This window comes from Pituophis catenifer, unplaced genomic scaffold (genome assembly GCF_029215685.1).
Source record: "Pituophis catenifer annectens isolate HBS135680 unplaced genomic scaffold, rPitCat1.0.hap2 SCAF_4, whole genome shotgun sequence".
Lineage (NCBI taxonomy): Eukaryota > Metazoa > Chordata > Lepidosauria > Squamata > Colubridae > Pituophis > Pituophis catenifer.
This window is the reverse complement of record NW_027256884.1, coordinates 89307660-89333497: the sequence shown is the minus strand read 5'-3', so window position 1 is coordinate 89333497 and position 25838 is coordinate 89307660. Positions and strand designations below refer to the sequence as shown.

Genomic DNA, 25838 nt, shown 5'->3' with positions numbered 1-25838 from the left:
ACATTCTTCATATAATAGTCCAACATTATCATTCTTTCTCAGAAATTATAATAGTTCTTACAAATACTCAGTCTCTTTTTCTTTGAGATTTTGAGAATTATTTGAAAAGAAGGAAACATTTGGCAATCCTGACAAAGATGCAAAAATGGATGCAAAATAGCTTCACTTTTCATACTATCTATTTATTTTTTCCGATAGTTCTTCAGTTTCTATTTCTCACAAATAGAACACAAAGCTTACCTATTCATCGAACTTATATTCTGATTGCATCAACAATTACGTTCTGATCAATTACATTCTGATCAATCAACAATTACATAACTGGAATTAAAAGTTAGAATAGAATAGAATAGAATAGAATAGAATAGAATAGAATAGAATAGAATAGAATAGAATAGAATAGAATAGAATAGAATAGAATAGAATAGAATAGAATAACAGGATTGGAAGGGACCTTGGAGGTCTTTTAGTCCAACCCCCTTCTTAGGCAGGAAACGCTACACCACTTCAGACAAATGGATATCCAACATCTTCTTAAAAATTTCCAGTGTTGTAGCATTCACAACTTCTGCAGGCAAGTTGTTCCACATTAATTGTTCTAACTGACAGGAAATTTCTCCTTAGTTCTAAATTGCTTCTGTCCTTGATTAGTTTCCACCCATTGCTTCTTGTTCTACCCTCAGGTGCTTTGAAGAATAGTTTGATTCCCTCTTCTTTGTGGCAACCCCTGAGATACTGGAACACTGCTATCATGTCTTTCCTAGTCCTTCTTTTCATCAAACTAGACATACCCAGTTCCTGCAATCGTTCTTTATATGTTTTATTCTCCAGTCCCCTAATCAACTTTGTTGCTCTTCTCTGCACTCTTTCTAGAGTCTCAACATCTTTTTTACATCATGGCAACAAAAACTGAATGCAGTATTCCAAGTGAGGCCTTACCACGGCATTATAAAGTGGTATTTACACTTCACATGATTCTATCCCTCTGTTTATGCAGCCCAGAACTGTGTTGGCCTTTTTGGCAGCTGCTGCACACTGCTGGCTCATATCTAACTGGTTGTCCACTAGGACTCCAAGATCGCTCTCACAGTTACTACTTTGAGCAAGGTACCACATATACAGTACCTGTGCATTTTGTTTTTCTTCCCTAAATGTAGAACCTTTCTTTTTTCATTGTTGGATTTCATTTTGTTAGATAGCGCCCAATGTTCAAGTCTGTCAAGATCCTTCTGTATCTTGAGCCTATCTTCCGGAGTGCTGGCTATTCCTGCCAGTTTGTGTCATCTGCAAATTTGATGAGTTCCTCATCTATCCCCTCGTCCAAGTCATTGATGAAGATGTTGAAGAGTACTGAGCCTAAAACAGAGCCTTGGGGTACTCCACTGCATACTTCCCTCCATGTAGATGCAATTCCATTGAGAACTACACCTTGAATGTGGTTGGTCAGCCAGTTACGAATCCATCTGGTGGTGATGCTGTCTAACCCACAGTTTTCTACTTTATCTAGTAGTAGGTTATGGTCTATTTTATCAAATGCTTTACTGAAGTCCAAGTAAATTATATCAACAGTATTCCTCTGGTCCACTTATTTTGCAACCTCATCAAAGAATGCAATAAGATTAGTCTAGCATAATCTGTTTTTCATCTGCCAGTTCCTTCAGAATCTTGGGGTGTAATCCATCTGGTCCTGGTGATTTGAACTCGTCTAGGGTAGACAAGTGTATACTTACCATTTTCTTCCCTATTTTAATTTATGTTCCTAATCTGTTTTTTGTAGTGCTGTTTTTGATAGATTGGACTGGTTTTTTCCTTTTGTGTAAAGACAAATGCAAAAAATGAGTTAAGTAGTTCTGCTTTGTCCATGTTGCTTGTCACCTTTTTGCCACTTTCTCCCAGCAATGGACCAATTGTTTCCTTGTCTTTGTTCTTGTTTTTAACATGTTGGAAGAAGGTTGTTTTTTTTTTTCCCACTTTTGTCGCAAGCCTTTGTTCATTGTGAGCCTTAGCTTTCCTCACTTCATCTTTACAGGCTCGGGCTATTTGCTGATATTCTGCCTTATTTATTTGCCCTTCTTTCCACTTTTTATACTTCTCCTATTTGTCTTTCAATTTGTCAGAGAGTTATTTATGCAGCCATGCTGGTTTCTTTTGAGAGCTATTATTTTTCGTCTTCATTGGTATTGTGCTAGACTGGCCTTTTATAATCTCACTTTTCAAAATTTCCCAAGCTTCTCAAGTTGAGGATTCTCATCTATGGAATCCTTCCCAAGCTCTCTCTAAGTTTATTGAAATTATCTCTCTTAAAGTCCAAGACTCTAGTTTGACTTTATTCTACTACTTGTGTTTGCATAATGTTGAATTCCAATATTGCTTGATCACTTGCCCCCAAGGTTCCTGCAGCTTCAACACCTTCTATCATTTCATCTCCGTTAGTGAGAATTAAGTCCAATATGGCTGATCCCCTTGTTCCCTTCTCTACTTTTTGGGAAACAAAGTTGTCTGCTAGGTTTGTTAGGAACCTTCCACTTGGTGCAGAGTTTGTCTCCCAGTTGATGTCAGGGTAGTTAAAATCCCCCTTTACTATTGTGATGTGCTTCCTACATACCTTAGTTAGCTGATTAGCAAAAAGTTCATCTACTTCCTCTGTTTGGTTGGGTGGCCTATAGTATAGACCTATGGCAATGTCATTGCCCACCTTTAATATTGACCCAAATGCATTCAAGATAATTTTCATCATTGTTGTGCTCTATTTCTGTAGAGATGTAGTTATTTTTTATATATAGTGCAACTCCCCCTCCTCTTTTATTTGGTCTATTTCTTTTAAATAATTTATATCCCTCTAGTTGTATGTTCCATTTGTGGGTTTTATCCCACCAAGTTTCCGTAATGGCAACAATATCATATCTACCCTCATTTACTTGAATTTCTAATTCACTCTGTTTATTCCTCATACTTTGTGCATTGGTGTATAGAAATTTGAGTCAATTTTGATTGACCCTGTGTTTACTGTCTACATAACCCGTGTTGTGCCTGACTGCCCCTACTTTCTTGCCACCTGTTTGATTAGTGCACATGGTATGGCACTCACTATTAAATGCTTGATTTTGCTTGACAGCAGGGCTGATAATCTTACCTGCACAGATATCTATGTTACATGCACTGATAGCCCTATTAATTTTGGATTGCTGGGATTGTTCTGTATCAATTAATTCTCTGTCCGTGCTGTTCAGTTTAAATGTTTAACCAGAAAATCTGTGAATTTAATGCTAAATAACTCAGTCCCCTTCTTTGACTGATGCAATCCATCTTTTTTGTACAGTTTTTCATTGGACCAGCTGCAGACATCATGACTAATAAAGCCTGTATATATTGGCACTAGAAGTGCTATTGAAGAAGATTAGAGAGAGTGATCAAATCAAAGGGCATAATTGTCCTCTTTGAGGGCCAGGTATTTTGTTGAGATCCATACTCCTAAATATTTAACTTTTTTCACAAGGAAGGAAACATATAAAGTTCAAGCGTTTGCGGACGATGTTGTTCTAATTATGGAAGAACCAGTGGAAACAGGTATACAAGTATTGGAAACACTCGATAAATATGGAGAAGTAGCAGGACTCAAATTAAATAAATCTAAAACTAAAATGCTCACCAAAAACATGACGAAAAACCAGAAAGAAGCCCTGGAGGAATCTATGGGAATTTAATGCTAAATAACTCAGTCCCCTTCTTTGACTGATGCAATCTGTTATGCTGGGACACAGCAAAAGCTTTGTGTTTATGGTTCCCAGCTCTCACCCTGCCAGATCCCATGGTTGTCCATACTGCCCTTCTCCTGCAGGATCTTTGTGTATAGGGGATTGATGGCATGGCAGCTCAATAGAGTGGAATAGCTGAATTGGGCACCTAATTTCTGCTTGGAGAGCACAGATTAGTGCTTCTAGATAAGTATGATGTCCACGTAGACTACTAATTTGTTTACAAAGAGGACAGTACCCAAATTTGAAAGAGTACTGCGAAAGACAGCTGCAAAACAAGTATTACACTGAACTAAGCCGGTCATTTTGAAATAGAATAAAATCACAATCTCAAGTGCACTAACCCTGAATATATTGCTATTTTTGGTTTATAGTGATATGATTCACGCGCCATTAGGCACGTGGGCAGCTACCTTTTTCCTCTGTACTCACTCTCAGACTCCCCCAGGGGTGAAATCTAAATTTTTTTGCTGCTGGTTCTGTGGGCGTGGCTTAATTAGTGGGTGGGGCTTAGTGGTCAGGTGACTGGGTGCATGTGGTTTGTTGGTCAGCTGGGTGTGGCGAAGTTGACGTCACTTCTTTGCCCTTTTTTAACCTACAAAACACAACACAAAACAACTGGCTCACCGCAATGTAAAAGCAGCTGGGCTAGACCCAAAATGGCCCCTGCAACAAGCAGGAACCTCACAAAGGCACAAAAAGCCCCAAAAAACCACTTTCACACTTTACACACACAAAATTCCACATACAGCTTTGTGAGATTTTGTGTGTTTGTGTAGTTAGAGTGAAACACTACAGAAACACACAAAATCTCAGAAAGCTGCACAGATATTATTTTATTTTATTTTATTTTTATATAAAAGCAGCTAAATTTAAAACTACCTAAACTTTAAATGGCTAGGTCTAAAAAAATAACGACTAAAAAAACCCCCAATTAACTATTTTTTTAAAGCTCCCAAAGGGGAAAAAAACTTACAGGCAGGCAGGCAGAAAGAGCTGCTCACCAATGAGCTTGATTGCAGGCAGGGAGATTCAGTTGCTTGCTGATGCAATGGATTTCAGGGATTACAGCAAGCGAAGCAAGGCAGGCGTGCGAAGGTAAGCAAGCTGGAGGCTGGGGGGGGGAAGGGATTTTTGCTACCGGTTCTCCCAACTGCCCGCCACCATCACTACCTACTCGCCCGAGCCAGTCCGAACCAGGAGCATTTCACCCCTGGACTCCCCCCTCACAGCCAGCAGCTACTCCCACCAGCTTCTGTGAAGTTAAAATGTAATGGAGACAAGTTTCCCTCTGCCTTTTTCCTCTGTACTCATTCTCAGACTCCCCCCTCACAGCCAGCAACTCCTCCCACCAGCTTCTGTGAAGTTAAAATGTAATGGAGGCAAGTTTCACTCTACCTTTTTCCTCTGTGCTCACTCTGACTCCCCTTTCACAGCCTACAGCTCCTCCCATCAGCTTCCAATATGTTAATTTTCATCATATGGAGATATGATGCCTATATGCCTAACCAACAGCCTAAAGTTTGCTTGTCAGTAGGATTTATATCTGAACAGGCACACCTAACATTATAAAGTACAAATTCATAAGCAAAATTGGTACCAACATATGCATCTATAATGATGATTTTAAAATTATAGAACTAAAGTATTTTTGCAAGGATGCAGTAATATATGAGAGTTTAATGAGGAACAAAAAGAAAGAGTAGGCTTGTTACTAAGGATTAAGACAGTACAGAGCTTCAAAAGATACTTTATTTCAATAAAGGTTAAATTAAAGTTTCCCTTCAAAGCATTTTGAAGAAGAGAAGCACTCTTCTGCTTTTAAACAGTGGAATGGCTTTGCTTAACATGTGCAAGAAACCACTGCGTTCAAAGCAAATTGACCAGTTGCTTCTAATCATAAAGTCAAGGTGCAGCATGTTGCCTCCTGATTCTGTTCCAGGTGAGGCTATAAAATTGTATAAACATATAAAAAAAATACATAACTTATTTGTACAACTCTTGTCATTTTTCATGGAGTGTCTCCCTGAGATAAAGAAAAATTGCTTCATGTATCCTTTTTAAGCATGTTTCTGCTAGAACAAATGAAGTATCAGGATAATTATTCATTATGAAACACAACAATATGTGAAAAGATTTAGTTTTCTGAAATATTTCATCTGACTTACACAGTTTATTAATTATATTATGTGACTTAAACATCTAACCCACTCAAGAAAGCACATGTCAAGTGTAGCTTTTTTTAAAGGCTAATGCAGATAATTTATAGGAAGAGATAATTAAATTAGAATGTTTTAATGTGTTTTATGTGATATGAATCAGTCAAATCTTTCAGGTATATTTATAAAAAGTGGTGATGTTGTATTAGAGACTAATTTTTTATTTATACCGCTACTAGTGTGGGTTGACTTTAGAGGACTCATTAGCAATAGCAATAGTACTTAGATTTATATACCACTCCATAATGCATTCTCTAAGTGGTTTACAGAGTCAGCATATTATTCCCAACAATCTGGGTCCTCATTTCACCAACCATGAAAAGATGAAAGGCTGAGTCAACCTTGAGCCCCCTCAGGATTGAACACTAGGCTGTGGGCAGGATTTTCCTCCAATATTGCATTCTAATCACTGCACCCATTAGGTATTGATTATATGTATTAAACATAATTTTGTTAGAGTATTTCTATCAAGTGATCGTCTTTCACATATCTTTCTTCAATCTAAGGTTGATGTGAAAATCCAGTGTAAACTGTGGGTAATGGTACTTGAAAAAGCTTCAAAGTTCAAGTCAAGTTCAATTTATATGGAACTGAATTTTTTAAAAAACCCTGGATCTATAAGATTTTCAAGGAAATAGAAATTAGAATGTATATTTTCATTTTAAACTGAAGTGTTTTTCCCACTAATTTTCAAATTGCCTTAGATTAGGCATAGTGTAACAACAATATTGTTCTATTTTTATTTTTATTGTTAAAATCCAGTTATGTTATATAAAGTTTATAGTTTGGTTTATACTACACATTTAAAAATACTGATATAAAATTGTGAAATGGGACACTTTTAAGTCCCTAATTAAGAGATGATTCCAAGCTGCAAAAGAAACTGAGAATTAGAAAATGTAGGCATGCATTTTATGTGAGAGTTCTCCCTGAAATAATTTGAAGAATTCCTTTAATTCCTTTATGCAAATTGTTCATATTCTCCCAAATATTACATAATTTAATATTACACTTTTAAACAAATACACCCCCCCCCAAAAAAACTTTCAGGTTTCAACAACAAACATATTTGTTAAAAGGAGAGATCACTGTACAGGAAAAGGAATTTTTTTTTTAAAAAATAATCTAATTCTTTGGAATTCCTCTTGGCTTCCCATATTAACAGTCTTCATACATAAGTTGATTATTGCAAGCTGGACCTTACAAATCTAAGCAGATATCACAGGGATATCTCTACTAAATTAATCCCCTAGGGCTCCTCTGAATTTATGTCTTTTATTTACCACTTTCTCACTGCTTCCTTTCTGTGTCAGATACAAAGTGTAATGTGTTACATTCACATTAAATTTCCATTTTTTTAAAGTAGGATGGGTGCAGAAATTAAAGAACCAACTCTTTTGGTGTGTTTTTTTTTTTAACTAAAATTCAAAAAGTGTACATAAATTAAGCTGTTACTGCCTTTGCTGGAAACTGAGCAATTAGTTCTGATTTTCCATGTCCTAGTATATTTAAGAAAGGACAGAGAAGGGGGAATAGTAAAGTAAGAAGAAGAAAAGGAGAAAAAGATTTCTTAAAATCTTCATGAATCAGCCAAGCTTGAAATAAATCTCACAATTCATTGTTGATCTACTCAGAGATGGGATTACTTGAAGCAAGATGAGGGTGGCAGTAGCACCAGACAGAAAAGATTTTTGAGTGGCTAAAGCTTTTTCCTTTCTCTTACAACATATTCTCATTTTTGTTTAAGCCCTTAAAATGTGACAATAACTATAATCATAAATTCTTTTTCGGGTTGGGTTTTTTACCCTGGTTTCCTAATACATGGCGGAGAAACTCTTAATGTCCTGTAGTTGTTTAACTTTCCATCTGTCTCCATATTAAGTGAAGGTTTTCATATCATGTAACTCTCCCAACACAGCACATGTCAACATTCTTCTAAATTCTTTCTGCTTGACTGTTAGTTAAGACTATATGGAATTGGAAGCTCAAATTGTATCATTTTTATTATCCACAAGATATGATCAGGAAGGGAACAAGGCAGTGGGAGGCAAGGGAGCTGAAACTATCTAAATCAAACAGAAGAGGTCTGTGCTCTTGGAACATTATACTGAGATGAAGCAAAGTTGCAAATTTAGTTTAGCTTCAATGCGCTAATCAGGGAGTGTCTGGCAAATGCAGATTTATTGGCCTATGTTGCACAAATAAAATTTATGTGTTGTTATTGTGGCCACTGCTGTTGCTGATGATGGCTCAGTATCACTTTGGAAGGAGGTATAAGAAAACAGCCACAACCATTGTTACCATATTATTATTGTGTTAATATGCTGAGCTTGTCAGCTGGAAACTTGACAGCCTAGGTTTGAGATTGGAGTGCTGTACAATGGAGCTAGCTCCATTACTCTCCTCAGCTACTCCAAATCTAGCAGTTCAAAAGCATGCAAATGTGAATGGATAAATAGGAACCAATGTTACTGCTTTCTGTATCTCTCAAGACAACACAGGCTCCCTTGGCTGAGAATCAGGGATGAGCACCTCCCCCTTGAGTCATTCACAACTGGAGAGGGGAAACCTTAAACCTTTATTGAAGTGCTTTTCTATATTTCATTAAGCAGAATAATTAAGGTTATAAATATTTACTTCATTTATGTTCAAAGTGTGATGAGGCAAACTATAAATATCTAATATTAGAACGTAAACGGAAACCATTATCAGCTCTACGGTGAAGTCAACTTCGTTACAATGCTCAGTTCATCAGGTTATAATAAGAGAGAAAAAGAAGCAAGCACTACATCAAATATAGTGGGATTTTCTTCCATCAACAATAGCCATTGTTAAACAGAGAAAATTTCGGTGAGAATGCAATCCAATGGTTTGCAAAGAAGTTGCAGAATTAAATTGGCAATATTAAGCTATGTTTGTAAATTAAATTGTAAGACAAATGTTATTTGTTTAATGTATGTTCATTTAATAGCTTGGTATTCAGCTCATATTTTCTGTTTCTGTTTCATTTTTTCTATTAGTACGCACTGTCATTTTTATGTCAATGGAAATATTTATTTATTGAATTAGGAATGATATTTAACAAACCTGGCAACTGTGAATATTTGGTGTATAAACTTTAACAATGCATAAACTTTAAGGGTATACAAATAAGATAGACGTCATGCTTTTCTTGCAATCTAATTCTTCTAACTTAGTAGCAATTTCCTAGAAATAAAACAAGTTGCATATTTTGAGATGCAATTATTGTTTAGAAATTCAGAACTATTAATTATTCTCAAAAGACCAAACGGAAATACAAAATAAGGTTCAATCGAGAATGAAAGGGGAATATCCATGCCTTCAAATTTCCAATGAAAACATGCAAATCTATTGATATATGCAAATTTAGCAAATTTGCATGATTAATTGTAATCATAATAGAATAGGTGCTCCAAAACACATGCAGTGCAAATCAGGCAGAAAAATGAAAACTCACCTTTAGCTTTGCTTTTTGTAGTAGCCACTGGGACCAAGGAAAAGATTGCAAGAGGAGAAGAGAATAGACAGAGGTTAGTCAGAAGTTCTGATGAAAGTATAGAGAAAGTTTCACGAATGGTATAGGACTAGTAAAAGCCAGATTCAAATACAGTATCTGTGTTATGTCATAATGTATATTTTTTTCCACCATATAATTTACCAAAATAAATGATGTCTAAATTATGTATTCTACATTGATGCCAATGTTACTTGAAACAGATGACTGGCAGCAGTAATTGCAATTAGCTATGCACCAAACTGCCATACAATTTGTAATTTAAATTATTTACTTTTTTAAAAAATCAACATTTCAGTTTATCTATATCTATAGATATATATGTATTTATTTGCTACCCATCTTATTTGGATTAATGCATAATCAGGTGTATTACACATTAAAAGCATTAAAATCATAAAATAATGTATGATAAAGTTTTGATCTTATATGGCAGAACATTTTGATATTTATATTATTCCTTCTATATATGCTCATAACATCTCATAGATCTTAGGTTTTTATAAATTTTTGATTAATTGATAGGTCAGGAAAACAGTCATGAAGATGATAATAATAATACTGAAGCAATTATTTATTACTGCATATTAATTGGATGATTAAAAAAATCTGAGATCAGATCAAAATACAATTGTGGATCTTACTAGGTTGAGAGGGAAAGAGGTTCCCATTACATTATTCTAAATTTCTAAATTTCTAATTTCTAAAAGAAAGACAAAATATAATACGGAAACTAAATGAAAATGGTAGCAAATTTTTCTATGAATAATTAAAATATAGAAGAAAAGCCTTTATGAATTTTGGGGCAAAGTATAATAATACTGAAACTGGGAGACTGTGAGTTCTAATCCTGCCTTAGGCACAAAGCCAAATGGGGAAAAAATGGGAGAAAAATGAAATAGATTATTATACAAGCTGAACTCTTCTTTGATCACTAATACCATTTTTAACCCAATATGGAACTCTGATTTTTTAGCTGTGCACAACTCTTACAAGATTTTCTCATGGTCATTGCCAAGTATCATTTAGATCTATATGTAGTTTATATGATTTGTGCCAGCATGAACCACTTTATACATCTATACAATAAATGTATTTATCTTTTTGAAGCCTTTTCACTCAGTTTGGACAGATATTTTTAGAGTGTTTTACAAACTCTTTATTTTTGTTTTTATAACTGAACAGTAAACATGGTATCATTTTTATCAACATTAAGCATGGTGACTCCAGGTAATTTATTCATTTATAGTTACAGTAGGTAGATTTTAAAAGACAAGCATTTATTCCAGTGGTGGGTTCTAAAATTTTTTACTACCGGTTCGGTGGGTGTGGCTAGGAGGGTGTGTGTGACTGATTGGGCGTGGACAACATGACGTTACTCATGCACTCAGTCACATGACCCCCCCAAGCCACGCCCACCAAAAAGGTGGCTAAAATTTTTGGGACTTTTTGAAACTTTTTTTTGACACTCCCGGCCCCATATCCAGGTCGGGATGTGTGGGGTGGCGGTGGTCGTCTCGGATTTCCCTCCGTTGCCCTTCATGGACGAAAAGCTCCCCTTCTCGCCTCTGACAGGCCTTCCTTGTGGTTGCAGCCAGAGCAACCCACTCCGCCAGCTCAGGGCAACGGACTCAGCTGCAGCCCAGATGATCCAAGGAACTGTGGGGAGCTTCCCGCGTATTGCACTCCGTCCCAGCCTTCCCACCGCGCCTCCGCACCATTTTTGGGCATCCAGCTTACTGGGCTGCCCCCATTCCTGTCGCAGCTCCAACGGCGGTGGCTTCGGGAGACGCTGGCAGCACGGAGGCGCAGGAGAAGCCTGGGAAGGGGATGCAACACACAGGAGGCTCCCAGCAATTTCTCAGCTCGTCTGGGCTGTAGTTGATTGAAGTGCTTTAGCAGCCATGAGCTGCGCTTTCCTCCAAGTCTCACAGAGAGAAGCACCTGTTTTCCTCTGCTGCCCACAGCGCTTAGAGGAAAGCACAACTCATGGCTGCTACCAGGCTGCCCCAGTCCCTATCATGGTTCTCCAAAGGTGGCGGCTTCAGGACATGCTGGTGGCACGGAGGCGCGGGCAAAGGCTGGGAGGGGGGCGCAATACACGGAGGGCCAAGTCTACTCCCTTTCGCCTAATCACACTTGTTTACCTGTCCCAGAGAGCTCGGGCTACGGCTCCCTCCAACCCAGCCACCTTCCTTGCTGGCATCGCTCCTGAGCGAACTCTTCTGTCCTCGGCTGTTGCAAAGCAGCTCTCAAAGAGAAAGAAGCAGGCGTGGCGCACCCAGAGCTGCTGCTTCTTCGCAACAGCCGAGGACTTCTTCCGCTTGGAGCTCCAAGCTGCGGGGAGGGGGGCAATGCCGGCAGCTTTGGTGGGTTCCTTCCCTCAGTGGTTTGTTTTCTTTTACCTCACCTAGGCAACTTTGTCATTAAAGGCTGCTCCATGCCTTTTGATCTTTCTCGGGCGCTGAAAAAAGCGACCCTGTGTGAAGGGATTGAGCCTGCTGTTGAACTTGGAAGCCGAGAGGCTTCCTTTCCACCCAGCCACTGGCGCACAAGGCCGGAAAGACCTTTGGTCACTGCCACCATGTTCGCGCATGCGCAGCTTTCTTCTCATCAGCTGAAGGACTTTTTGGCACTCTGCGGCCAGGCGTATGAGAGGCTTCTTTGCTCCGGTCAGCTTCGGGTGGGTGAGCAAGCAGCAACTGGGGAACCGGTTTGGGGACATGGCCTGGCTGCCCTTACTACCGGTTCGGAGAACTACTTCCTAAAGTTACTACCTATTCGGTAGAACCGGGCCGAACTGGGAGCAACCCACCACTGATTTATTCCAACACCCAGAAGGCATTCTGCATATCTCACTTAGCACAACAATTGTTTATTTATTGCTCTGTCCTGTTCTTTCAACCTGATATCATTTTATGACAACACAATTCTTTTATTCCATGGAAGTAACTTTGTTTAGGAAGTTTCTGAAAGGTTTTTTGAAGTCTAAGTATGAGAACATCTTTCTCTATTGTTCTGCCTATAATGTATCCATTTCCTAATTTTCTTTCTTCTTCTTGTTGTTGTTGTTGTTGTTGTTGTTACAGCAGATTTTTCATGGGCTTCTTTGTCAAATATTTCATCTAAAACCTTGTTATATGGGAAGGTCAGCATTCAAAATGTGACATTTCTTCATCATGTATCCATAGAAACAATATCCTTGTAGGCCATGCCATTCTGAAATATATTGCTAAGAGGAGTATATGTAAGAAAGCAGCTTTTTTTATTTCATGCATAGACCTAAAAACTTGCATGTTTCTATTCAGATGCAGACCAGACAGAAAATATCTGACTGTGCAGGGGTGAAATGCTCCCAGTTCAGAGCGGATCGCCCGATCCAGTAGTGATGGCAGCGGGTGGTTCGGAGAACTGGTAGCAAAAATCCCTGCCCTCCCACCATGCCCAGATGAGCTGAGCGATCATCAGAGGCTGTTTTTTTTACTTTTAAAAGCATTTTTTCTACAACCTCTTTGGCCGAAAAAATGCTTTTAAAAGTTAAAAAAAGATCCTCTGATGATCACGCGGCTCAGCTGGGATCGTCAGAGGCTTCTAAAAGCATTTTTTTCTGCAACCTCTTAAGGTTGTAGAAAAAATGCTTTTAAAAGTAAAAAAAAAAAAGTTGGCCATGCCCACCCAGTCACATTACCCCAACACCATCAAGTCATGCCCACAGGACCGGTAGTAACAAATTTTACATTTCACCACTGTGACTGTGCACAGAACAATATACACATATCAAACACCTTGCTTTGTTAAACAGTGTGATTGTTAACAATTTGACAATTACATGCGGTAGCCTGAAAATGATGACTCATTATTCTTATATATATATTACAATATAAAATATATATTTGCAATTTACATTTAGCATATTGTAGCTTATTTTATGCTTTTTTCTTTAATACTCCCACAGTGTTCATGTTAACTTTTGGTAACAATGTTGCTAAATTTATATGTCATGTTTTGAGTGCTTATGGCTAAGATCAAAGAAAATTCACTGAAAAAGTTAGAAATCTTCATGGAAAAGTTTTTCTTATCTTTGCCAAATCACTTTTGAAAGATGAAAGCAATAAAAATAATAAGCTTAGAAAATTATTTTTCAAACAAATCAAAACTCAGGTATTTGAAACTAGTCATATGAACAGTAGATCACTTTTATAATGTTCAAACATTAGAAGTGTACACAAAGTAGAAAACCAACTCTGAAATACTGAAAGTTTTGGATCAACTATGATTCAGCAGAAACAAAGCACCTAACCATTTGTGCATTTGTAGCTTAATTGGAAGCAAAATTGGAAATTGGAAACAATTTTAGGTGTCTTGGGAAATGGTAAGATTTAAAAGCTTATCGTGTTGCAAAACCTTGAGGACCAATTATATATTATAATTCTTTGCTGACAGAAAACTCCTTTATTTCAAATTAGAGCTACAATCTGCCCTTGGGCTATACTGTAGGTCTCATAACTGAAAGCTGTGTGAAAAGAGATAGCTTGGCCCTTTGTATTTTTCATCTTTTGTACAAGATGCAACCAATATAGGAGACATCCTCTCAGAAAACATTTAATGAATTCTCTGGGAAACACAAAACATACTTTCTTGCCTAGTAATGATCACTTGTGTTGTACTGTAAGTGCTTAAGAACAAAAGAGTAATAACTCTTTTCTAATACTTGAAATGCTAAAGTGATAGAAGAACTGCAGCAAAGGGGTCAAACCTGTCTTTGCAGCAAAATGTATTATGGATCAACAATAAAGAAGAACATGATGAAAAAACTCTTGCCTAATATTAAGCAGACAATCAGGCCAGAAGGTTTTTGATTATTATTTTTAAATGTGTTCTACAAACAAAAGCACACATTTATGCAATGCACAGAATACAAGGTTGAACCAATAATCAAAAATCCAAAAGAGCCAAACGATACCAAAAAATGCAATTCGTAGAGATTTCTGGAAGAAGTAAGAATATTGTGAACTGATGGCTTGCTGAATTTTGTGTACATGTGCACTCTGTGCACACTTTATAAACACCAAAGCTTATCAGCACAAGTATATATAGATTTTTAAACATTTATTTAAAGATCAACTTTCAAAACTGTACAGACAAATAAAAGCATTTTGGAATTACCATGTTTAGGCATGTATTTAGAACAAAACAATCCCCTTTCCTTCTGTGGCCCGAGCAAAATATATTTACTTCTGGTTCAGGAATTGACTATGCAAAATTGCTGTTCCCTGATCATAATAGCTTGAGCATTTAATGTTTTACTGATTTTGCACTTGTAAAATGCTACAGTAGTATTTTGCATAAACCAATCTATGTAGTAATTATTTTACCTGCTTTCTATTAATCAGAAGATATAGGAGAACCAAATATAATTGTGTTACTACAGAAGAAATTTATAAATTAATATATTATAACAAGAAGATAAATTTATTTGTATTATCTACCTCAGCAAAATAACATAATACAATGTGTGTAGTTAATAAGGTGTTAAACATCCTTTACAATAGATACAAATCTTCCTCAGCCATGCACGACAGAGATACAAAAACCATTTTCATTGGTTTCAGTTTTAAATTGATCACAAAATGATTTGCATGGTCTCATATTTCCACCTTTTCACAGTGACCAGTACTTACTAAATTACTCATTTCAAGTTGTTTTCATACTATTTTTAAGAGTGGCTGATTTCCTTCGAGAATTTTTTTTCCAGATATTCTTTATTCCGTTGGCCAGCTAATTAACACCGGATTCTACTTTTTTTGTCCAATTATCCTACCATCAAAATACAAAACATTTCTATTTGTTTTCTAAATAATGGTACTTTTTTTCTTAAATAAGTTATACATTTCTTTGAAAGAATGGAGGTAATACGCACTGACTGTGCAATAAATGCTGAGAGTCCTCAATGTGCATGATCTCAGTGTAACATAGAGTTCAAAAGAAAAATATTTCATTCATGAGAAGTATTTAAGAAACATGAAATTCACAAGGTATGGTGCAACTATTATTTTTTAAAAAAATAAAATAAAATAAATTATTTATATTCCTAAACACAATAGAGGTAGTTACTAGGTAATTTAAACTCTTTACGTCTGAAACTTACTGTATAAATTTTATTTTTCTACTTTTATATAACGTTCACAATAGAGAACTGAATCAACTCTCAACACAGCACAACAGCAGCTATTCATTCATTTAAGAGTACAGGGAAACTCTGAAGACTTGCTTAAAATGCAGATGAATGGATTCATGTTGACAGCTCTAACTTGTTTCTTGGCAACTCTGACAGGATATGGCATTTCCCCAGTCTTCTAATCATGAAAACTACTTGAAGGAAACTAAACCATGCCAAAACAACAAATCCATTACAAAAGAACATACAATGAAAATATTAATAGATATTACTTAACTTAGTTCAGTTTTGTTTCGGAGAGATCATTCTAAAGTACCATTGAAACAGATCGATCTTGTGAGTTTGTGTGTATCTGTCTCTGTGTATGCCTGTGTGTGATTGAAGACAAATGACACCTGTTTGCAACCATCTGCAGCTATGAACATATGCTCAGTGATATTTAACCAACTGCGTAACTATTATTTTGGGGTAGGACTTTAAATTATACTAATATAATCATAGAATACATTTTGTATTGAGCATATACATAAATATGGCAATTCTTTATGTAGTTAACAAAACCTAAAGGAAATGAGAATGGATTAGGCTTTCCTTATAAAAAGATGTGTAATATGACGTCTGTCTAACAAAAACCTCACTACAAGTTTCATAAGGAGGTCCTGATTAAATAGCATGGCATATTACAAAATGCCAAGAATCACACTTAACTCCTTAAAATATTATTATCTACCGGTATATATTTTCAAGTAGATTTCTAGTACTATACTAAATAATTCATGAAATTTCGTATGTATGTTCTAAATATCCCATGAGCCTTTTCTTCAGCAAATATATTGTCAAATTTGCTATATCTGGCATTTGCACTTTTCTCAACCCATTATATTCACATTTCAGACTATTCAGAAAATGAAGTGTAATTTATTCCAGGTAAGATTAAACTAAAAAGAACTATCTATTCTTTTTAAAATTACTCAAATTAAAAGATGAATGAAAGCAAAACCAAGTTAAAATTCCACAAAGTTCTATGGCAGTGTTCTCAGTACTTATATTAAAACTTTCTATGTCTCAAATGAAATAGCCCTAGTTACAATTTAATTACTAAACAAACCAAGTGTTTAATTACAATTTAATTAATAAATAAACCAGTAATTTAATATGTGGTCCAATATTATTACCATCTATTTACTATACTATGCAATTTTATAACCTGGTATAAAACCCATGCATTAAAGTTACAATAATTTATTCATTTATTTTTATTTACTTTGCTTCATGTTGCTCATTCCTGAAGTCTTTTGGCAGCTAATAAATAATATTATAAATAATGGCCTCAGAAATCCCCAAATTTTTTGTTTGGATGGGCTGATGCATATAGGGAAAGCTATATTCACATATAAATATTTGGAGTTGTTGTGAGAACCAACAACTTGACTTACATCGAGAAGCCAAGTTGTATTCAATGCAGCTTTTGAACCAGTGAGATCACCCAACTAAATCAGGACTCCCCTATGCCTATTTGGGCTAGTTTTTCAATGTTTTAATGTTTTTCAAGGGCAACACTAAGTAGAACTTTTAACAGGAGTTAAAATGGAATATGAATACTAGGCTTTGAGTAATTGGAGTAGGGGCTGTGAGTCCAATAAAAAATTGCATTTGGTAAACAATGTGTAACTGCACAAAAACTCTCCTAGCCAAAGCAGTCATCTGTTCTTCAAGCAGAAGAACTCAAACAGCAAAACTTCAAATTGTGAACCATATTTGAATGGGAGAATGCAAACCAGTACAAAATCATGTACAGACATTCCTGGGATCATTGGGATTTCTAACCCCAAATCACTTTAATTTCTTGGAGAAATTCAACTGGATCTTGTAGGTCAGAAAATATTGTACAGATACAAAGAATAATTTATTTAATTAGACAAAGTACTTATGAGAAAGAAATGATGTGGTTTGGGAATTGTCTTCATAGTCCCTACATCTGAACATAATTGAATATCTGTGGGGACATCACAAATATGCAATTCATGCAATGGACGAAGAATATTTCTGAGCTAGAAGACTTTTGCAAAAAAGAGTAGGGAATTAAAAATTAAATTAAGAACAGAGAAACTCTTAGTTGGCTATATGAAACATTTGGAAACTATTATTTCTGCCAAATGAAGTGCTATCTGAAATGGTTTCCAAAACTTTGCACCTGCAATATTCATTCTTTTGTTCTTTTGACGCTCTAAAAACTGGCACCTAAATAGTAAGGATGTACTCAATATGAAGAAAGATATTGTGTTTAAGTTTATACAATGTATAATCTGTTTCATCTTTTGTCCATTTACACTTGCATATAACTACATTTGACTACCGTATTTTAACCCACAATACTTCAGAATAAAAGTTGCTCTTTAGAACAATAGCAAAATAAATGTAGAAGTAATAATAATGGTAGTAGCCAAGGAGTACATAAAATATTAAGTTTTATTTAATCCAAAGTAGTATTTTTAAAATGGATTTTAAATAGTCTAAAACCTCATCTCACATATTATATAATTTCTTATTGTCATTTTCATACATCTGTTTCTATTATAAAATGGTTGCTATGAAACAGTGTTTCTACTACTGTCTAATAAATGGTTAGTAAAGTAAAAGATGTCAAAGTATAGATTAAACAATAATAGTGTGTAGTTAATGACAGCATTATCTCTTATTTTGCAAATCAAATGCATACAAAGCAAGCACATTTTAAAGGCAATGGATTATCAGGGTAGCAAAATAAATCAATACTGTAATCTCTTAATGGAGTGTAGGAATATGTGGTTCTCCAGAAGAGAAGGTGATCAACTAAAAGTTCCAAAAACTTGATCAGCATGGCTAAATTCAGTAGTTCAAAAACTTTTGGAGGACCATAGGTACTAAATCTCTACTTTCTCTTTAACAAATAAATGTGAGGTAGTTTGATAAAGTTAGGCAGCTTGGAAAGGTGCAAAGATGCATCATCAAAATAAACCTATATTGTTCTACTTTAATTACTTTGTGAACTTTTGTACCTGATGTTAAACTAACAAGGATAATTTATTATTACAGGATAACTTTCATTTTGTTATAATACAGTTATGCAAATACTAAATGCAAACAAATAATGAAGGTGAAATTTGTTTTCTGTGCCAGAAAAATTAAGACAAGTTGAAAGGAAATGTGTGTACTGTATAAGAATACAGTGGGGGATAACCCGTGGAATAGAACTACTACACATGGTTGAGAATGTGAATATTAATGAAATAAATCACTGGATAAGAGATGTGTAACATATATAGAAGGAGACACTGATTAAGGCAGATGTAGAAAAGTGATTATCAACTTTAGACCCCTGGAGCAACATAAATGAAATCACATCCTTGTGTTCTGGGATATGAAAGACACAACTTGGATATAGATAAAGAAAGACTTTAATTATCTAAAAGAACACTGGGACCTACCTATGATAATTCAGATATGGAAGTATTAAAGAACACAGTGCAAAAGTAATTCAGGAATGTTTCTTTGAAAACATCAACAGAAGGGTTTAATAGCAGTCACAATGTATCAAAAATGAGTGAAGCCCTGAGACAGCTCATTGAACAATTTTTTAGATTAAAAATAACAAATAACATATAATAAAATGGACTTTAAAGAAAGCATATCTTAATTGCAGCAAACATATAATTACAAAGTATTGGTTGGCCATCACAAGCTTTTGAAAATCCATAGATTTATGTTGGAGATGGACTTGGTACAAAACAAAAACCAAAAGAAGAAAAAAGAAAATGTCTGAAACAATAAAAGATCTTATAAATAAATACTGAAATCTCTTTAGAAAGTTTTCAAATGACCAAACAGAGGAATAAAGGCCATCAGGGCAATTAAAACTTGAACAATTCACTCATTAGGTACACCACTGCGATATTGAACTGGACTCAAACAGAATTAAAAGTTATGGTTTGGAAGGCCAGAAAAATAATGGCAATGAATTATGGCTTTCATCTTCACATCCATGTTAACAGGCTCTACTTTCCAAGGAAAATAGGTGGGTGTGGATTGTTGCGAGTATATTAGATGATTGAGGAAGAAAAATGGCCATTGGAAAAAATATATGAATGACAGTGAAGGAGTTGAACTGAAGCTAATATACCAGAAGGACATACTGAGTACTGGAAAAACCAAACTGGCCTATAAGAAAAATTAAATTAAATACTCAAATGAGGCATGGGAAGACACAGTATTACACGGCAGACAAAGCAGATAATAACAATACCTAGCAATGGCTAAGAGCAGGAAAATTGAAAATTGAAGAGAGACTGAAGGGCTAAGTGTACCTGCAACACCAAGACTTAAAAATAAATGCATACAAAGACAGAATTGAAAAGACGGCAACAGGCAGCACATGCTGTCACTGCAAGGAATATGAAGAAACAGTGAACCACCTAGTTAGCTACTGTAAGAAGATTGCACAAACTGACATGAAGATTGCAACAATGACATGACAAAGTAGCATCAACTGTGTGTTGGAAGATCTAGAAAAAAATATCATTTGCCTGAAAACAAGAATTTATTTGGAACAGCTTTCATCCTGCGACAATACTATTAACATTATCAAACAACGATATCTGCCTATCACAGGTCCTTTGGAAAGACTCGATAGGTGAATAAATATGCCAAATCTAGCCTAAACATCTGACTGACTATGTGACAAACTATAATAGCAAATTCAATGTAAATAGCTGTCCACAAATCAATAACTAAAATCAACTGCCATTGATTGTTCAAATATTCTTAATCAACTTACAGAAGGCTAATAGAGAAGGTGTCAGGCGTACTTCTAGGGGCACAACATTCCATAACATTTGAGCTACAACAGATAATGATTGCCTATAGTGTCCAGATATTGTTAGGATTTCCACACTGTCTTCCACCTAGCTTTGGATACTCATTTAAAATAATGTGGTATGTGGAAATTATCTTGGGACTAGAAAAGAATCAGACAAATGGCCGTTGAGCCCACAAAAGAGATGTGGGCAAGAAAATATTTCAGAAGGAAACCTTTGTATTTTTAGACTTATAATATTCTGTAAATGTAACTTTTACTATAAAGAGAGAGCTAGTACTAATGGGTGTCCTTCTTGACTAGGCTAACAAATATCAACCCCTTTCTGGATAATCTTTGGGGCTGTTTTTTATATTTAAATGTGTCTAGATTTGTAATTTTTTCCATTTAAAATAAGACATTTCAGTTATTTCTAGAACACCATCAAAAACCAGAAAGTGTCAAAAGGAAATCATTGATACATCCATATTTATATTTATTTCCATAGCTAAATGCTCAGGGAAATTAACTACACTATAGTTGTGTTATATTGTATAAAACAAAACCAGTTAAAATACAGTTAAAATGTGGGAGAATAACTTAAATATTTTGGACAATATCTAGCATTTTGGATTAAAGTAAATGTTGTAGAATTATGCTCTCTCTCACACAGTGGAATTCATAGTAACAATTGAGTTAAATACATTTAAGATAGAATGACTAAACTATACAATTTTCCATTCTTTTAAAACATACCTATATTATATTTAATTGATTTAATACATAATAAAAAAGGATATAGCTGTCACTTATATTAATATAATATTAAAATTTTAATAAACCTAAATACAAAAATGACATTAAAAACAATGTACAATTTCAAATCCTGAAGGTCAGCAATATCGCTCTTATTTATTACTGAACCTGAACATGAGTGATCAACATGATAAAAGGCTATAATTGTTGTGGCCACCAGCTGCCAGCAGAGCTGGCAGCAAACTCAGACAATGAGAAGGTTGTGGGGTGGGGAACTTGGGCCAGTCCTGGAGTCTGGGGAAGGCTCTGATGGATGCTCTGCATCAGAAGCAGAGATAGAGCCAGGGCCATCCAACATTTCCCAGCTGCCTTCGGAGTTGGAGATAAGTGGGGAAGAAGAACAGCAGGGGCTTGTTCCAGATGTGCATATGCACAGAGCTGTCAGGAGAGGAGAACAACTGAGGAACAGGGGCTGACTCGGGAAGAAAGGCACATGTGGATGCTGAATAGCCCCTCCCTGGCTGGGGAATAAATAGAAGCAAAAGGAGAGTGGTGGTTGGAGGAGACAACAGTTCGTATTTCTTTGCTTATCCTAGTTCGTGCCTCAGACTTCTTGCCAGGAATTAATTTACAGCTTTATGATTGGAAGCTCTCAGCCTGGCAATTATCTAAGGTCTGTTATTGCAATTAACCCTTGAAAGGATTATTGCCTGGACTTTTCTGTGTGTGAATGCTTTGAATTCACAATAGCTAAATAAAGAGGGCTTTTTCGGGATAAGGAGTCTATTTCTTGGTTCTCTTAAGGCTGGGTGAAAACAATAATCGTCAGCAGAGGTAAAAACAACTCATGAAATATTAAGTACTGTACACATTGGTAAGTGACAGTTTGTTGTAAGAAATAATGTTGCTTGCCTATTTATAACAAATAGATTGACACAAAGCTATAAGAAAACAATACAAATCCTTGAGTTGTCCATATTGCATATAATACAAAAGCACATGTGTGCCTTAAACGCAAAATAGAATTGCAATGAATTGTACATGAAATACCTTATTCTTAAGTATATATTTTTATTGTTTTTATTTTTGTTTGTCTGACCTTGAAATGTTAATAGTATCTATCATAGAGCAGAAGCAAATTGAAAATGACCATGCAATAAAGCTAACATTGCATTAAAGTGACTATAATTCCTTGAACTAGTGTTCTCCAAAGTTCTATACTATTGTAAGTTCTATACTATTGTAAGCAGTAGACTTTAAAACCAAAATATGTATCCTGGATATACTGTATGCTCAGGAAGGAAGAACTTATTTTCAAGTAGATGATGTTGGACTGCATCAGCTACTCCATGAGGTAGCAATTTGAAAGTTGTTGGTAAGCAGCTAATTGGCCTGTAGTTGCCTAACTTTTTCTGGATCTTTCAGTGTCATATTGGTTTTGCCACTCTTCAATTTCACCTCCTTACAGTATGTTGTTAAACTGCTTGGCAATTAGTAGGTGTAGACAAACCATGCAGTTCATCTTCACCTGCTGCTCACCACTTCTTGATCTTCCTTGGTTTCCTCTACCACTTCAGATTTTATTACCAGTTCTTTCATTTCAGCTTCTTTTTTATTTATCTACTTCCTTTTAACCAAGTAGAATCCTTGTATTTCTTTGAGTTTCCCATACCTGTGTCCAGAACTGCACTGTTTCTTCCTTCTCAGGTACTGAATGATTCACTGCAGTTTCTCCATTGATAGAAACATTTGATTGATTGAAATTGAGATTCTGCCTATAATGTACAATTTAAGCCTCATATCTGTTGATCTTCTTGGCTATAGCTGTTATTTGCTGCTTTATTATTGCCAGAGCTTCCTTGATCATCCTTGTTTCTAAATGGTATTGCTTGGTTAGGTATTCTTTGGTCCTCTTGTTCTTCAGCTTCTTTTCTTTCATCCTTTCTAGCTTGCTTGCATCTGATCTCAGCTTGCCGATCTGATTTTCCAGGCTTATCTTCCCTTTTGGTGGCACACTTTTTGGATTTTCTTCTTTGTTGATTTTGTATCCCAGGTATTCAGTTATAACTGCAGCTATGTTGTACATTAATTGGTTTGTTTATTGCAGTGAGCTAGTCCTTATATTTGATTATTTATTTATTTATTTATTTATTTATTTATTTATTTATTTATTTATTTATTTAATTGATATTGCTGTCTATTCGCCCATGGTGACTCAAGATAGCTTACATAATTTAAAACCACATTAAAAAACAATAAAACTAATAAAAGATTCAAATAAATTAATATAATAAAATCAGCCTCGCCCCACCCCCACTCCCGCCCCAGCAACAGCAGATCACACGAACCATTTAATGAGCTCCATCCCATTCTGGGTTCCCAGGCCCTGGCAAAACCAGGTCTTCAGCATCTTCTGGAAGAGTATTAGAGTGGGAGCTGTTCTAATCTCTGGGCGAATGATGTTCCAGAGAGAGGGAAGCACCACGGAGAAGGCTCTTCTTCTGGGTCCCACCAGGTATATCTCCCTTGGAGATGATATTGCAATGTTGACATCTTTTAATGCTTGTGCTAGCTGTTTCTTTGGAACAAGCTTCAATGTAAGTAACCTTATTTTGATAGACATAGATAGAAGCTTTGTCTCTCTATCTCTCTTCAAATGTGTCATCCAAAATCCATGTAATTCATCTTTCCCTACGGTAGTGCTGACCAATTCTTGATCTTTATTACCTTTTTATTCATGATTCCTGCTGTTATAACAAGTTATTTCATCTTTTTTTATTCTTATCCACCTCCTTTAAATAAGTATCATTCTTATATTTCTTTGGTTTATTCCATATCTTTGTCCAAAAACACACTGCTTCTTCCTTGTCAGGTGCTTACTGATTCACTGCAGTCTCTCCATTGATGGATTGGTAGAAATATTTCTGATTGAATTGAAATTGGAGATTCTGCCTATAATTTGTAATTCAAGCTTCACATCTGCTATATGTTTCTTTGAATCAAGCTCCAGTTCAGGCAAGCTTAATGTGTTGTTTTTGCAATGTTCTAGATCATGGGTGTCAAACTCGCAGCATCACATGCCGTATCACAATTGTTTTTTCCCTTTGTGGAACTGGGGTGGGCGTGGCCTGCCCATGACACATCCGGCTTGCAGGCCAGCAGTTTGACACCCCTGTTCTAGATGCTCAGTTATCCTTTGTTTCAATTCTTCTACCTCTTTAGTTAGAGGGATTTATTCTTTCTGAAGCTGTGCTGGCCTCCTCTACAACCAACTCACTATAGTTTGTTTTTATAGTGTGAGATATTTCTGTCAAGACTTTGCCTTGACAGGACCTTTGTCCTGGATTAGATCTTTGCAATTCTTCCAATTCTGTTTATGTGAGTACTTTATTTCCAGTGCTTCCTTGATCTTTCTTGTTTCTGGGTGGTATTTCTTTGGTCTTCTTGTTTGTCAGCTTCTTTTCTTTCATATTTTTTACTTTGTTTGTATCTGATCTAAGCTTGCTGATCTTATTTTCTAGCCTGATCTTCCAGTTTGGTGATGATGATTTTTTTTTTTTTTTACTTTTTCTTCTTTGTTGATTTTGCATCCCAGGCATTCAGTTTTACCTGCAGCTGTTCTGTACACTACTTGGTTTGTTTCTTGCAGTGAATTGGTGCTTATATCTGATATTACATTGTGGCACCTTTTATTTTTTCTGCCGGCTCTTTCTTTGGAACAAGCTTCAATGTGGACAACCTTATTCTGCTGTTTTTGTACTGTTCTAGATGCTAAATTATGCTTTGTTCCAATTCAACTTCTTTAAGGGCTTTGTTTTTGTTTTGTTTTGTTTTTTGAGGAAGAGGCAGAGAAGAGGTGCCTGGTTTCAGAATGAAAACAATTCAATAGCTATGCTGACTTCTTCTACAGCCAACTTCTCCTTGTTGCCTCTACAGTCTGAGTTACTACTTTTTACTACTTTAATTAATACATTGGAACTACTGTATCCATTCATTACATCTTGAACTTCACATCTCCCTTCTTTCGAATGGAGGCAGTTTTTGAAAAATGTTTGCAAGCTTCTAAAAGATCTATCACTTTTGAATTAGGAAAAAGAAGTATTTGAAGATAATGCTTAGATAATAAAATGTTTCCAATTTTCTGCATAATGTCATAGGATAATAATTTTTATTGCATGGTACATTTTCTTGGGATATTCTGGTCCATTCTAAAATTACATTGCTATATTCAGATGATCTACCTAGTTGGAATGTGATTTTTATGAAGATAGCTGATAAACCCTGGAAATCACATAGCATTTATTCTAATTTTGCCAGGTGTCTGCAATCTTGTGACTATCACATTTCCAAGAAACATTTCATTTTGGGAAATTTTCAATATCCATAAGAGTATATTATTTGAATACAAACAATATTCATGTTAAGAGCCACAAGTCTATGTAATATAACAATTTGAGCATAGCTTTTAATTATGGATACTATCCTTCTTTCACTCTAAACTTACAGACAAGTTGCCACCACCTAATGCAATAATTGAAAGAAATGCACCTTTAGTAAATTAGAG

At 35.7% G+C, this 25838-nt stretch overlaps 1 protein-coding gene across 1 annotated transcript in view; it reads right to left on the bottom strand.

The window, feature by feature from the left end:
• The window catches only part of CADM2 (cell adhesion molecule 2), a 354125-nt gene that overhangs the window by 165275 nt on the left and 163012 nt on the right, over positions 1-25838 (bottom strand). The window contains exon 2 of the mRNA XM_070943704.1: positions 9453-9479. Coding sequence (XP_070799805.1) covers positions 9453-9479 — 27 coding nt within the window. The remainder of the gene's footprint in view (positions 1-9452; positions 9480-25838) is intronic.